We start from the raw sequence: 14,584 nt of genomic DNA on the forward strand, positions 1-14,584 counted from the left end.
GTACGGCACATGAAGGGGTGGGTACATAAACACAATAACAATAAAAGCCATTCGCCAGTCAAAATTGGTGATGTCAACAAAGTGTTTGTGCCAGGCTAAGTGCACATTGAGGCCATGTGGACTGTCGAAGGCTCATGGGCAGTAGGTTACAGGATAGATAAAGGTGTCATGGGTTGAGTGACAGGGATGACTGGCAGATCTACCACCTGTGCTCCCTACTGTTCCACCTTGCTGCATTTTACTCATTCTGCACTCCGCTCGTTGTTGTGAGCATCACTCCTCCGCCCTCCGTTATTGCTGGAGGCGGACATCCTTCACAAAACTCCTCCAGAGACGCTGATCTTGAAACCACTGGTCGAGCTGTTGGCAAGCCCAAACAGCTCCACCATCCTTCTGTTACACAGCAGTCAAACTCTTGCCTATAGCGATAAGCCCCTTATATCTGGACAAACAGAAGCTGTTTGGGTACACAGTGACTGGGCATTTGGGCTACATGACCCAGCCAATGCTGCCTCACCTGCCTTAGTATCTCACTGATGGGCATTTGTCCAGATCATTCAAGGATCTAAGCTGCTCACATAATCTAGTTTGTTAAGCCCACGGTGGATCGTAGACAACTTGAATATGCAAAACCAGTGTGGATGTTTCTTTAAAAGGGATCCAAATTTCTCAAATGTAGAGAAGGGAGGGGATATCTGGCTGAGAAGAACCAAAGCTTTACATGGAGCGACAGGCAATGCAGCATTCACAGTGTGTTACGCAGCTGAGATAATTATGTTCAACCGATTCAGAGCATGACCTCTGCTGCCAAACTGGAGCTAGTCACATGCACCGTTTCCAGGTATGGAAAATTGTTCTGCTCTGTCCAAAACTGCCCCACTGCTCATGGGGAGTGGAGGGATGGGAGAATACGATGACACAGAATACCCAGGCAGGTGCTTTGTTTTATGTGGGGATGCACATAAACCCCATTTCTTAGCAGTGCTCTCGAAGGTCAACAAAAGCTTCTCCAGCTCATACTGGATATAATTCTTATGGTGGGGATGGTTGTAATGTGGAGGTGGGCAGTGGTAATGCACGCTCCTGTCTAATGAGGAACCAACAGTTTGGGACAATTTCAAGATTATGTAAACAACGCCGCCAAGACCAGCCCAACAACCTGTTGCAATATTGGAAATGAATGGATTAGTGATTAAACGTGGTGTTTAATTGAAAAAAGAACGTAAAAACTGCTACAAGGGCCTAAGAAGGCAATGCAAAACTCAGATCTGGCATGAACAGAGGGGGCCTGATGGAAAAGCTGCAGCAGTTGAATAATAACTCTCAGTCAAATAAAGGATGACTTTGCAAACTTCAGTCAGCTCAGGGGAGCCTACTTCAATATTTCCTGCGCAATTACAAATGCCAGTGGCAAGCTCCTCAGCAGTTGAAGGCAGAAACTAGCATGCTAGAAGTAATTATGCTCCCAAATGCAGAATCGCTCTTCGTCATATCCCTTTGAAGAGCTCATGCAAGCCACAGTAACCAAAGACCCTACACCTTCTGCATTGAGCCATTTGAGTATAAAGTGAGAGGTACCCTAAGAAAAATGAAAGAAATCACTAGTATCCAACACTTGCAATATCAGAGCAGAAATGCTGACACCCAGAGGCTCAACTATCATCACATGGGTGAGTAAGATCTTTTAACACACGTGGAGGGCAGGCTTGAAACCAGCTTTCAATGATGCAGCCTTTTTGGTTGGACTGCAGGCAGTCTTACTCGTGCCGTGTCAGTCATAGAAGTTGTTGGACCATACTTATATTTGCCTCAAGCAAGTCTTGACGAACAAAGTGGGGTATAATCTGCTGAGTAGTGTAGTGGAGGCTGTGAAATGAGAAATAATCAATTAGAGTGCCTTTAAAAAGAGCCTCTGTCAAGGTGATGTGCACATCAGTGAGATACAATCATCATTGGGAACAAGGAGGTGTACATTCAGCCTACATTTCTAAAGAGAGAACATACAGTGATGATCACAGGAGAAATCTGTGGATGGTAAGTGACAGGCCCAAATAATTGCATCAAAAGAAAAGGGAATGAGTGACCTCCGAATGAGTAAAGGTTGATTAGAAGTTCCAACAGGAAGCCTTGGTTGCTGGGCGGAGAATGAGTGAAGGGGAGTAAAGCGAGATGGTAGGGACGATATAGGAGAACATTGGGAGGGGAATGAGATGATGGGAGAGGCAAGCAGGAGCGTGTCCATGGTGGAACTTGAAGACAGCAAAGGGGATATTGTGCTTGATGCAGAAATTAATCGGATACCAGTGGAGGGATCAAACACGATCACAGCTTTACCAATTAAAAACCAGGCAACAGAAACAAACACTCCTCTTGCCCTAAGCCCTTTATTGCTCCCTGTGAGTTTGTTCCATCTCCACACTGTGGGCGCCGAGGGACAGATGTGTCCGGCGAGCTGGCATGTGTGCCCATTGAGGTTGGTCCTCAGTGGAGTCGTGTGCTTCCTCCCTCAGGTGCCGCGCGCCTGATGTCCCCCGAGCCGCCTGCGCTGTCTTCACTTGATTTGGGAGAGGAGAACCCGTCGACCCGGCCTACTGCTCTTCGTGAGGAGCCGGATTCGACTGGACAGTTGCATATTCCCCCTGGGACCTCCAGGGAGAGTGAGCCCACCTCCACTGGAGGCCCAGCCACGAGGACTCGCTCAAAAACTCTTCGGATTTTGTGACACCCATGCCCACACACTCCCACACCATCAGTTGCTTGTCACACTCAGTAGGCCATATCGGTTATTGGCTGAACCTAGCCTTTGTTGTGCTTATGGGTATTGTTACACGGTGAGGATGGGAGTTGTTGGTGATGGAGGGGATTCCGTGAATTCGCGTTTTATATTTTCTCGTGTTGTTCTGTACATTTGTAGCTAGTGTATATATTGTATAGGTGGGCTTGGGTATTTATATGCTATTTGTTATTGTTAATTATTGAGGCACACATAGCGTTTAGTCACTTTTACTCGCTTTTTATCACCTTATTCACTTAAGCAACCATTGGAAAGATGTTCTAAATCATACCAAACATTAAACTAATTTTCAATGGTATTTATCCAAATAGTGATATACCAAACTTTCATAGAAGCTTATTTCACTTCACACCTACATTTGTAAACTCCCCCCCCCCCCGCCCCGTGCCGGTCCTCTACGTTCCACTTCACACCCGCTCCCCCCCTCCGTGCCGGTCCTCTTGTGCGTTACGGTCATTTTATGCTAATTCCTTTGTCAAAGCATTTTGTTTCCTCCCACACAGCTTAAAAGGACACGACCTGGGCTGGACTGTCTTCACTCCAACGCTGTCCTCATGACAGTATGGTCCCCTTCACCTGATGAAGGCCACTTGTGTTGTGGCCGAAACGTCATGATTTTAGTTGTTTTATTTTTTACCTACGTGACTTTACCGAATAGAACCAAAGAGTATGGATCCTTGCAGTCACGAAAGCTTCAAATCTAGAACTTATTCACTTGGTTAGTTTTAAGGGGGGGTTGACAGCCAGGACGGCTGAATGCTACGAATGGGGGGGGGTAATGTAGTAACATCGGGAATGCCACTGTGTAGTGCCGGCCTGAGAGGCACGGCGTGCGATGTAATTACATCACCGACACCCCATATATGTGGGTGTAGTACCAGCCCTAGTGGGGCTTGGTGAGCGCTGGGCCATGGCGCTGAGTGGCACCACGCGTGGCGTGCAGTGCTGTCCTCTATAGGAGGGGTGTGAAAGTGTCAGCCATGAATGAGGTTAATGTGGGCCATTGCACTCTGGTTGACCCTGGAAGGTACATGACGGGTAAAGTCTACACAGGGGCCCCAAGTTGGGGCTAGTGGGTAGTCACGTGTCAGGGCGAGATCTTGCAATAGGAATCGAGAAGGTAGTCGTGGCCAAGGGCGGAGCCGGCCACGACTGGTAAGCATATAAACCAGGTCCCCAGAGGGACCGGGGTTCAGCTTTGCTGTTGTCTTCTGAAAGATCTACATTCAACGTCCGTGAAGAGTCACCAACACATGGGCAGGACTCAAGCTGGAGTCCTGCTCGTTGTAGCTATCCCAGAGTGTTAGCGCAGATAGCCTGGTGGTCCACCACCATAGGTTGTTATCTGGTAAAAGGGAAGTTACCCCTTCGTGTTGGTATAAATAAATTTGTTGCCTCCAAAGAGTGTCTGCGACTCAATTGAACCGACTACACAATGGTGCAAAGGTCAGTAAAGTGACCGAGGCCACCAGGGGCTGTACCAGTATACCACATCAGATTAACAACGGGTTCAGTGGTGGCAACAAGTTATCCCCTTCGCCTGGAATGCAGGAGGTCGTGGGTTCGATTCCAACCCCGACGCCTGGATATTTGGAGTTTGCATATTCTCCCCGTGGTGGCGTGGGTTTTTCTCTGGATCCTCGAGTTTTTTTCCCTCCACATTTAGAAATATGCGTTTACAGTATTTAGCTGCTACAAATTTCCACGTGATAAGCCACTTCGTTGAGCTATGATTTGTGGCCAGGTTGCTTTTGAAAAACAGCTATATAGATCAGTGGACCTTACTTGGTACAATAAAATAAAAAAATCTGCCGATTCCTGGAGTTATACTATAGGAAGGCCTGGGTACCCAAGGGACCAGGTTACAGCATCTGTCAGTTCAATGAAAAATCGAATAGCTTAGTGGACTTTTCCTGGTTCATAAAATAGTTTTTTAGTGTTTAACCTCACGTGACAAACAATAAATCCAACAAACACACCCAGTGCTGAAATGCACTGAAAAACAGTAAATGTACCAGAATGAAGCAGTACACATCTTGTCAAGTTGTATTTATGCAACAAAAATAACTAAAGAAAAATAACCAAATCCACAATTACATGTGGATGTGATAATAAAGTAAAGCCCTTCTGGATAATGGGCACCCTATGCCCTGTCGGTCGTGTTGATTTTTTACCATATTTCACCACGCTGACTAGTGCGGGTTGGTGAAGCGAGGGGGGCAGAACTGATTCATTTGTCACTCGCCTCTGGATTTAGTCCATGGGTGTGTAGTGATGTGCGTTAAGCACTGTGCAATTGGACGACCCCACATGCTCTGGGCACCCTTTCGCATGAGATATTCAAACTCAATCTATTTTGCAGGTGAAATATTTCTGAAATAAAAATGCAATGAAGGAAAAACAGGGAAACTGCCATGACACGGTGCACAGGTGTGAATTAATATATTATAATAATCAGTCACACGACTGACCAAACAAGGCAAGCACACCATGGTGGTGCTCGCTTCATCCACCCAGCAACACACTTCAGCGCAATTGTTTCCCAGCGCCTATCTTGTGACTCGGTATGGGAATCGCTGCGGTGGTGTCCGCTCGTGCAGCTCCATGCGACCCACAGCAGACGCACGCTACCTACAGAGGATCCACGGTCGCGCGTCGTCTATGCCTACAGCACGAGCTCTGACACAAACATCCCCCATGGAGCTCCACAGACTGGTGGGGCAAGTGCTGTTATTGAGCTCCTATGAAGGCCGGCATAGTACACGAAATGGTAAGTGGTCAGAACCACGCCGGACCGCCTTTGTCTCCCCAATGTGTGATGTTTACACACCGCCCCAGATACTCATTTGCGTTACACACACATTGACCTCCGTACCCCCACCGCACACACACTCACTACACCATCTTACACATACACAGACATTTAAGCACCAATTAAAAAAAATCTGCCATGTAGCCTACACAGGCGGTTTATATTCTGGACCACACCACCCACCGTCCCCCACACACCACAAATTCCCCACACTCACCCACGTTGTGAAGTGTCGAGCCGCCAGCGTCTCTCGCCCCTGACATGTGCAGACGCGGCCCGGCTCCCCGTGTCACCTACTCTGCTGTTCCCTCAGCCTCAGGCCCTGACGCCAGCAGTGGCATCAAGAAGTCTCCTCCAACAGCAGCAGAAAGGGGAGGGGTGGGAGAGAGGTTGGTGTGGGGAGCTGTGGCACCTGCAAGCACTGTGGTTCTTTATGTGTGGTAAGTGTATCTTTCACCGTAATAAAGTTGGTAAAGATTGGAACATGTTGGGGCTGAAACGTAGCTCAGCTTTTAGCATGGGAGTCAATGGGATAACGATGATTCTAGATTTGAAGCTTTCGTGACTGCAAGGATTCATACTCTTTGGTTCTATTCGGAAAAGTCACGTAGGTAAAACAAATTAAAATTAAATAAAATAAACAATTAAAACACGACGTTTTGGAGGCAACGCAAGCTTCCGTCTTCAGGTGGGATCAGTCACAGCCAAAATCGCTGCACCAAGTGGCGAGGCCCTGGGAACCTAGCGCTTAAATACAGGTTAAGGGGGGGGGGGGGGGGGGTGTGGGAGGGGCCATGTAGGGGGACTTTAGTGGGGTGAGGAGCTGAGTAAATCCGTCTTTTGTTGTGTAGAGGGTGCGGGGGATGGGTCACTGTGTGTGTGCAATATAAACGGAAAGAGGCTCTGCCAGGCTGTGCTGTAAGGGGAGGCAGTAGAAAAAAGGAAAATCGAAAAGTTCGGAAATAATGGTTAGTATACCACTGCTTGAAATTGCTGTTAGAAATAAGTTAGCGTTTGGTATGATTTAAAACGTCTCTTCAGTGGTTGCTTAATTTGAAACCATCCTCTCGGTTGAAGTAATGCCTGTGTTTGTATTTGTTGTGTAGAGGGTGCGGGGGATGGGTCGCTGTGTGTGTGCGGGGATGAGTTAATCCGTCTTTTGTTGTGTGGAGGGTGCGGGAGATGGGTCACTGTGTGTGTGCAATATAAACGGAAAGAGTATCGGCCAGGATGTGCTGTAAGGGAGCAGTAGAAAAAAGGAAAATAGAAAAGTTTGGAAAGAATGTTTGGTATACCACTGCTTGAAATTGCTGTTAGAAATTAGTTAGTGTTTGGTATGATTCAAAACGTCTTTCCAGTGGTTGCTTCATTTTAAACCATCCTCTTGGTTGAAATTATGCCCGTGTTTGTATATCTGAATGGCTTTGTGGACAAATCTTTGGTGATAACCTGTAGGTTTACAAAGAACCTTGGTATCGGAAAAGACAATCTCATGATCACCCATAGCATTGTAACAGTGATCAGCTACAGCAGATGCATTCGTTCTGCCGTGTTTCAAATCTGATTTATGCTCGCGAATTCGGTCAGAGATATGTCGTTTCGTCTCCCCGATATAACAATCACCACAGGTACAGCTCAATTTGTAAACTCCGGGGTACTGTAAGTCAGGGATGACATCCTTTACGGATGGGATCAGATCACGTATTTTGTGTACTGTATTGAATCGGACTTGGATCTTATGTTTGTTTAGAATTTTGGAAATCTTTTTAGTAACGCCTGCTATGTAAGGTAGTGTGATGGTTTTGATCGGAGTATCAGGTGGTTGTTTCTGTATGGTAGGAGAAACAGCTTGGCGGATGGTACGGTCAGAGTATCCGTTCCTCCTAAGGGCCAGCCGTACCAATTTTAATTCACTGGTCAAGTGGTGTTGGTCTGAAATGCAATGAGCCCTATGGTGTAACGTTTTGATGAGAGGATGTCAACCCTGACTTACAGTACCCCGGAGTTTACAAATTTAGCTGTACCTGTGGTGATTGTTATTGTTGACAAAACGACATATCTCTGACCGAATTCGTGAGCATAAATCAGATTTGAAACACGGCAGAACGAATTCATCTGCTGTGGCTGATCACTGTTACAACGCTATGGGTGATCATGAGATTGTCTTTTCCGATACCAAGGTTCTTTGTAAACCTACAGGTTATCACCAAAGATTTGTCCACGAAGCCATGCAGATATACAAACACAGGAATAATTTCAACCGAGAGGATGGTTTAAAATTAAACAACCACTGGAAAGACGTTTTGAATCATACCAAACGCTAACTAATTTCTAACAACAATTTCAAGCAGTGGTATACCAAACATATTCTTTCCGAACTTTTCTATTTTCCTTTTTTCTACTGCTCCCTTACAGCACATCCTGGCCGATACTCTTTCCGTTTATATTGCACACACACAGTGACCCATCTCCCACACCCTCCACACAACAAAAGACGGATTAACTCATCCCCGCACACACACAGCGACCCATCCCCCGCTCCCTCTACACAACAAAAGACGGATTAACTCAGTCCTGCACACACACAGTCACCCATCCCTTGCACCCTCTACACAACAAATACAAACACAGGCATTACTTCAACTGAGAGGATGGTTTCAAATTAAGCAACCACTGAAGAAACGTTTTAAATCAAACCAAACGCTAACTAATTTCTATCAGCAATTTCAAGCAGTGGTATACTAAACATATTATTTCCGAACTTTTCGATTTTCCTTTTATCTACTGCCTCGCCTTACAGCACAGCCTGGGAGAGCCTCTTTCTGTTTATATTGCACACACACAGTGACCCATCCCCCGCACCCTCTACACAACAAAAGACGGATTAACTGAGCTCCGCACCCCACTAAAGTCCCCCTACATGGCCCCTCCCACACCCCCCCCTACCTTAACCTGTATTTAAGCGCTAGGTTCCCAGAGCCTCGCCACTTGGTGCAGCGATTTTGGCTGTGACTGGTCCCAACTGAAGACGGAAGCTTGCGTTGCCTCCGAAACGTCGTGTTTTAATTGTTCATTTTATTTAAATTTGTTTTACCTACGTAAAGATCCTGCAACACAAGATCGCTTGTGTTGCGGTAGAAACGTCGTGATTGATTTATTTTAATATAATTTTATGGTATTTCTACATACGTGACTTTACTGAAAAAAAGCAATGAGTAATTTATGAAGTCACGAAAGCTTTAATTCTTTATTAACACACTTCTACGGGGAAGTTACCTTTACAATTCTGTACTAAACTAATTGCGCCCCCTTACATTTTCCTGCCCCTCCCCCCTCTTCTGCTGCTGCCGTGCCCCTTGCTTTCTTCGGACCCTCCCCCCACCTCTGCTACTTATTTTAAGCCTCTGTCTGTTCATCCCTCCGGCCCCTTTTTTCTTGCTTCTCTGTCCCTCTTTCCTCTTCTTACCTCTTGTGTCCCTGCATATGTATTTCTGCTATCTTATACCTCGTATTTGTTCACTCTATGCTGGTATGTTCAACCCAGAGGATGAACACGAAACTTAGCACTCTTCTGAAATTCGTGGTCTGCCAGGCAAGTGTCTAACTGTGTCGTTGGCCGACTGGTTTTGCATCACGTAAATTTTTCTTAGGTTTTTTGAATTCTCGTCTCTCATCTTCTTGTTGTATTTACCTCCGTGCAGTTTAACGCTCTCTATGTGTTTGCGTTGATGTCACCCTATTTGCTATTTGTTTTTACACCTGATGAAGATCGCTTGTGTTGCGGTCGAAACGTCGTGCTTGATTTATTTTAATATAATTTTATGGTATATCTACATACGTGACTTTACCGAAAAAACCAATGAGTTAATCAATGGTTCTCTGTGTGAGTGAGTCTATGTGTCTCCATGTGAGTGAGCCTATGGCTCTGTGTCAGTGAGACTTTGGCTCTCTGTGTGAGTGTACTCTGTGAGTGAGTCTATGGCTCTCTGTGGGAGTAAGTAGGTCTCTAAGGCCACCACCATCTTGCCCCCTGCCCAGTGCGTCCACCTGGTTGAGCTGCAGAAGTCTATTGTCCACCGCTCCAGACCGCACAGATATCCGACGTCCACCTCCAGCACAGACACCAGCAGATTCTTAAACCTGGTGGTGGAAGGACACGAGAGGGGTAATAGTCAACCACCATTACCACCATCAATACCACCATTACAACCACCAAAATCACCGCTATCGTTAAAACCACCATCAATATCACCACCTCCACCACAACGATCACAATCAAAATTACAATCACAATACTCTTTGGTTCTTTCTGTAAAGTCACGTAGGTAGAAAAAATAATAGATCACGACGTTTCGATCGCAACACAAGCAACCATCATCAGGTGAAAAAATATAGCGAGAAAACTGCTGAAACACGAAGTTATATTGGCTTGAGATAAGCTCAGCCCAAGGGTAAGTGGGTGGGGCTAGAGGTAGAATTTGCATGTAAATACAACACCACATCGTGGAAAAGGAAAGAGAGATACAGACACCGAGAGACATCCACACACAGAGAGAGGCACAAACGAAGAGACACACGAGAGACGCATATAGAGAAAAACACACCGGCAGTGAGAGACACCCACACAGGTAGATGCAGAGAGAGATAGACACAGAGAATTACATAATTGCCCATTAATTACTATGGTGTGACAATGCCAATTACCAATGTCAAAGGGAACATCAATGAATGGTAAATGTGGGGTAATATCCCGAGCAGAGCATGTAGACTACATTAAAAATTAAAATAATCAGGCAATATAATATCACATATGGGTTCAGTTTAAAGTTTACTTGTGACAAAAAATACTGAAATAATTGTGCTCCATAGGTTATCTTAATGGTAAAGTTACATAAACATCACGGAATCACTTAAGCTGACCATTTAAAAAGACATTAATTGCAAGATGTTGAGCAAAGGAAATTATTTGGAAGTTCATCTCACACCAAGTACATGTTACTATGAACCTAAATCTGCATAGTTATCGATCAGCAAAGTCGCAAACATGTTTTACCACAAGCAAGGGGTTCGGTGTAGAGCTGTTAAGCAAATTAACCACTGCACACGGTTTTAAAGCTCTCTGCCTCAAAGACAGCACTCTACCAAGTGTCACGACGCAGCTGCACACACCACATGACAATAGGCGGAGTGAGTGAATCTAAGTAGACACTGACCCTGTCAAAGGGGATCCCATGTCTAGAGTATTTGTGGCTGGTGCTACACATTTCTAACGTGATTAGCCATTTAGCTGATCTATCATTTGTGGACAGGTCGCTTCTGGAAAACAGCCACATAGCTCAGTGGGTCTCACCTGGTAAAATAAAAAATAGTTTATAGAGTTCGTTCTACCTCAACGCGTGTTTTCATAACGCCAATTGGATATAGCACGATGGATGTATTAGGGAACACGTTTTATGACACGGATGCTAAGTGGATATAACGCGATTGAGTCAACAGAACCACGTCGCGCGAGTAGGAATGTGCGGTTGTACGGCTGCCTGGGCACAGCGTCACACGAGGCATTGGGATGCTGCTGGATGCTTCCTGATGCTCCCCACGCGCCTCGGTCTTTGTTCAGCCGACACACGCATCTCACGCTGTTATCACGGACTGTGCTTTACCCTGTATTAGTCATTGTAACGAGGGAGTTTACACAACGCGGTGTTCTTCAGCAACGCAACTACCGCGTTATAGAACACTGCAGTAAATATTGTCGCGGTGTGGAAGGAGCAATGAAGGTCATCTTGTGGCATGGAAAGGCATCGCAGCCCTAGCGAGCAGCCAGAGACAAAGCCTGCACGCACGGCAAAGTTGTGATTGACCCGGGCACTATTAGCAAGTGACACGTATGGACTAATGGTTACTCTAAATGACGATGTTGACGTTGGTTATAACGTGCTACAAATATCCTGAACGCACATCGCATTAGTTCTGACAAATAGCGGACTTTTTAAAGTTATCGTTTACAATGGTTAATTTGTATATCATGCCAAGTGAGCAATTTGCGTGTGGACCCTGACAGCGGCACTCAATGTCCAACTCTTGCGAATGCTCTCAGGGGATCTTTACCGTGCGCTGCGTTCACTCACTCAGCCCCAATCTCCCTGTCGTGAACTCACCACTCACCCACTCACTCACCTCACCCTTCAACTCACTCACCCTCCTCACCTATTAATTCTCCTCATTAACTCACTCACCCTGCAATCCACTCCCTCACCCCCCCTCCATCACCCGGCACTCACCGCCTGTCCGTGACCACCTCTCCCGTGCCTACAACCACAAACACCACCACCACCTCTCCCGTGCCTACAACCACAAACACCACCACCACCTCTCCCGTGCCTACAACCACAAACACCACCACCACCTCTCCCGTGCCTACAACCACAAACACCACCACCACCACCACCTCCTGCTGCTGCTGCTGTCGCGGTCTCCGCGTGGCGCCGCGGGCCCAGGGGGAGGCCTCGCGGCCCAAGAGCGGCGCCACGGCTCCCCCCCTCCCGCTCCTGGCCCCTCCCCATCGTCCCTCCTGGCTCCTCCCCCTCGTCCCTCCTGGCCCCTCCCCCTCGTCCCTCCTGGCCCCTCCCCCTCGTCCATCCTGGCCCCTCCCCCCCTGCCTCCCTCCGCCCCCTACCACCCTGCGCGGCCCCGCCGCCCATTGCAAGAATGGCGGAAAGCGGTCGCGGGGCCGACCGCGCGCCGCCTCTCGCCTGATTGGCTCGCTTCGCGTCACGTGGGGAAGGCGGAAGAAGTGTATGGGGGAGGAGCTGCACGGTTAGGGGCGGGGCCGTGGAGTCACGTGGTGAGCAATGATTGACAATAAGTGGGCAGGGATGGCTGGTACGTCATAGCGTACGTCACATCCGGTATTGACGTTGGTATAAATATCACGCCCCTTCGTGACGTGTCTCACACTTCCTTCCGTCCCGCGTGCCGTCAACACGAGCTGAGCATGGTGCTGCTGATCGTTGGCGTTCTGGTCTTGGCCATGCTTGGGATGGAGATCTTCATTTATCGTCGTTTTACGCTTTCCATCTCAGACTTTTACCGCGAGACCATGACGCTGCAAACGGAGAGGATGAGCCAACAGAATGTGGAGCTCTGTCAGAAGAACAAGATGCTCCGTCTGGAGCTACAGCAGCAGCAGGAGGAGTTGATGGAGAACCGAGAGACTCTCCAGAGAGAGAACAGGAGCCTGGTTCAACAGCTTAAAGAGTGCCAGTTGGAGCTGGAATCCACGAGAGTGCCTTGCAGGGAGAGCAAGTCTCTCCATGCGAATTTTCTCCGAGACTGCAATGCAGCACAGCGGCAAATGTCGCTGCGCTGTGAAAACAAAGATCTCCGGAGGTCGCTGCACGCCCACCTGACGGAGTTGAACTTCCTGGATCCGCAGAGAGGCCAGGAACAGTTTAGGCTACGCGGGAAGCTGGTGCGTCACGAGGACATGTGGCATGGGGAAAAGAGGCTGCATGAAGAGAACCTTCATCTCAGTAGCCAGCTGAAAGAATTGAAATGCGCCGTGTCTCAAATGTACCATGATGCCACCGATGCCCCTTCCACCGCCACTTCTGCCACCACCGCCACCAGGCCCAAGAAGAGGAAGAGATTTATCCATTGGGTGCGAAAATTGCTGACGCGCAAGTCGGCCATGTAAAAACATTGGGGAAATTATGAAAATGACACTGCCCCAATTAAAACATTACTCAGCAAGACAAACATACCCCATAGAACATGAACATACTATTGGGGAAAGTGCTGTACAATATATATGTATCTATATTTAACTTTCTTTGCATTGTATGTAGTCAACCATACCAATGGAAGGTGCTGTTAGCGAATAGTACAACTTAGCGGTTCCATTCCTGAGAACTGTCCGTAAGTCGAATGGTTCATAAGTCTGAATACAATAGTGTACTGTATTTAAATCCACATACTGTAAGTTTTTTAAGATGTTATCACGGTTCAGCAAAAGATGGAAACATTGTCAAAGTCATATGTAAGACAAAATATCGTACATTTGCATGCAACACTGTAATAAATACTGTATTGTGAGCAAAACATAAAGTTACTTAAATGGAAAAAAAAAATCTGTTTTTATTGTCACTTACCTTTAGTCCGGATGCTGGTCTGCTTGTCGGGAGGGGGCGTAATGAGTCCCTAAAACTGCACACATGGGGGCGGTGGGAGGGGGGTGAACGTCCATACACACACACACAACAGCGACAATCATTCGCCGTATAGCCTTACCAGAATGTTGGGGCAAGCGCTGTTAGCGAGCAGCGCCTATGAAGCTCAGAATGGCACACGGGCCAGCACAACGCACGGCTGCCTCTCTCTCTCCATACACGAGACTCACAGGCGTACATGCGTCCGTGCACACACGCACAACAACAACGCAACAACCGTCGTTCACCCCTAAGTGGCGGTGACATCACCACAGCAGATTTAAAGCTTTCGCTGTCCTCCAGACAGTCTCGTTCCTTCACCTGATGAAGGCCGCTTGTGTTGTGGCCGAAACGTCGTGATTTTTGTTATTTTATTTTTTACCTACGTGACTTTATCCAATAGAACTAAAGAGTGTCACCACAGCACTTGTGCCATGCTCGGTGCATTTTGAGGCCACGTGAAGTGTCGAAGGCTGGCTGGCAGGAGGTCATGTAATAGACGCAGGTGCCATGGATTGACTTAGGAAAATGATGGGCAGATGCAACAGCCGTGCTCCCCACTGTGCCAACTTTATTTGTGTCAGTTGTTTGGCGCTCTGCTCGTTGTTTTGAGCCTCGCTCCTCTGCCCTATGCTGTAGCTGGAGGGCAACTGCCTCCACCTCCCCAGCAGCGCTTTTCATGAACCTCCTCCACAGAAGCCGATCGTGACACTGCTGATACCAGTCATCAATGAGTCCAATCAGCTCCACATCCTTCTGTACCACATCAGT

General features: G+C 47.3%; 1 protein-coding gene across 6 annotated transcripts in view; it reads right to left on the minus strand.

Moving 5' to 3' along the window:
- LOC142907493 (ribonuclease inhibitor-like) overlaps positions 1-12,152 on the minus strand; it is a 56,988-nt gene extending 44,836 nt beyond the window's left edge. For 5 of the 6 annotated variants that reach the window (XM_076057072.1, XM_076057074.1, XM_076057069.1 and 2 more), the window contains exons 1-3: positions 12,055-12,152; positions 9,654-9,746; positions 5,824-5,955 (exon numbers count right to left, since the gene is read on the minus strand). In XM_076057072.1, coding sequence (XP_075913187.1) covers positions 5,824-5,869 — 46 coding nt within the window. In that variant the 5' untranslated portion in view covers positions 5,870-5,955; positions 9,654-9,746; positions 12,055-12,152. Of the gene's footprint in view, positions 1-5,823; positions 5,959-9,653; positions 9,747-12,054 lie in introns of all 6 variants that reach the window. The other variant, XM_076057073.1, reaches the window with a different exon arrangement.
- Positions 12,153-14,584: the final 2,432 nt, after the last annotated feature.

The sequence above is a fragment of the Petromyzon marinus genome, chromosome 79 (genome assembly GCF_048934315.1).
Source record: "Petromyzon marinus isolate PM22_M1 ecotype Great Lakes invasive population chromosome 79, UKy_Petmar_22M1.pri1.0, whole genome shotgun sequence".
NCBI classification, from domain to species: Eukaryota; Metazoa; Chordata; class Hyperoartia; order Petromyzontiformes; family Petromyzontidae; genus Petromyzon; species Petromyzon marinus.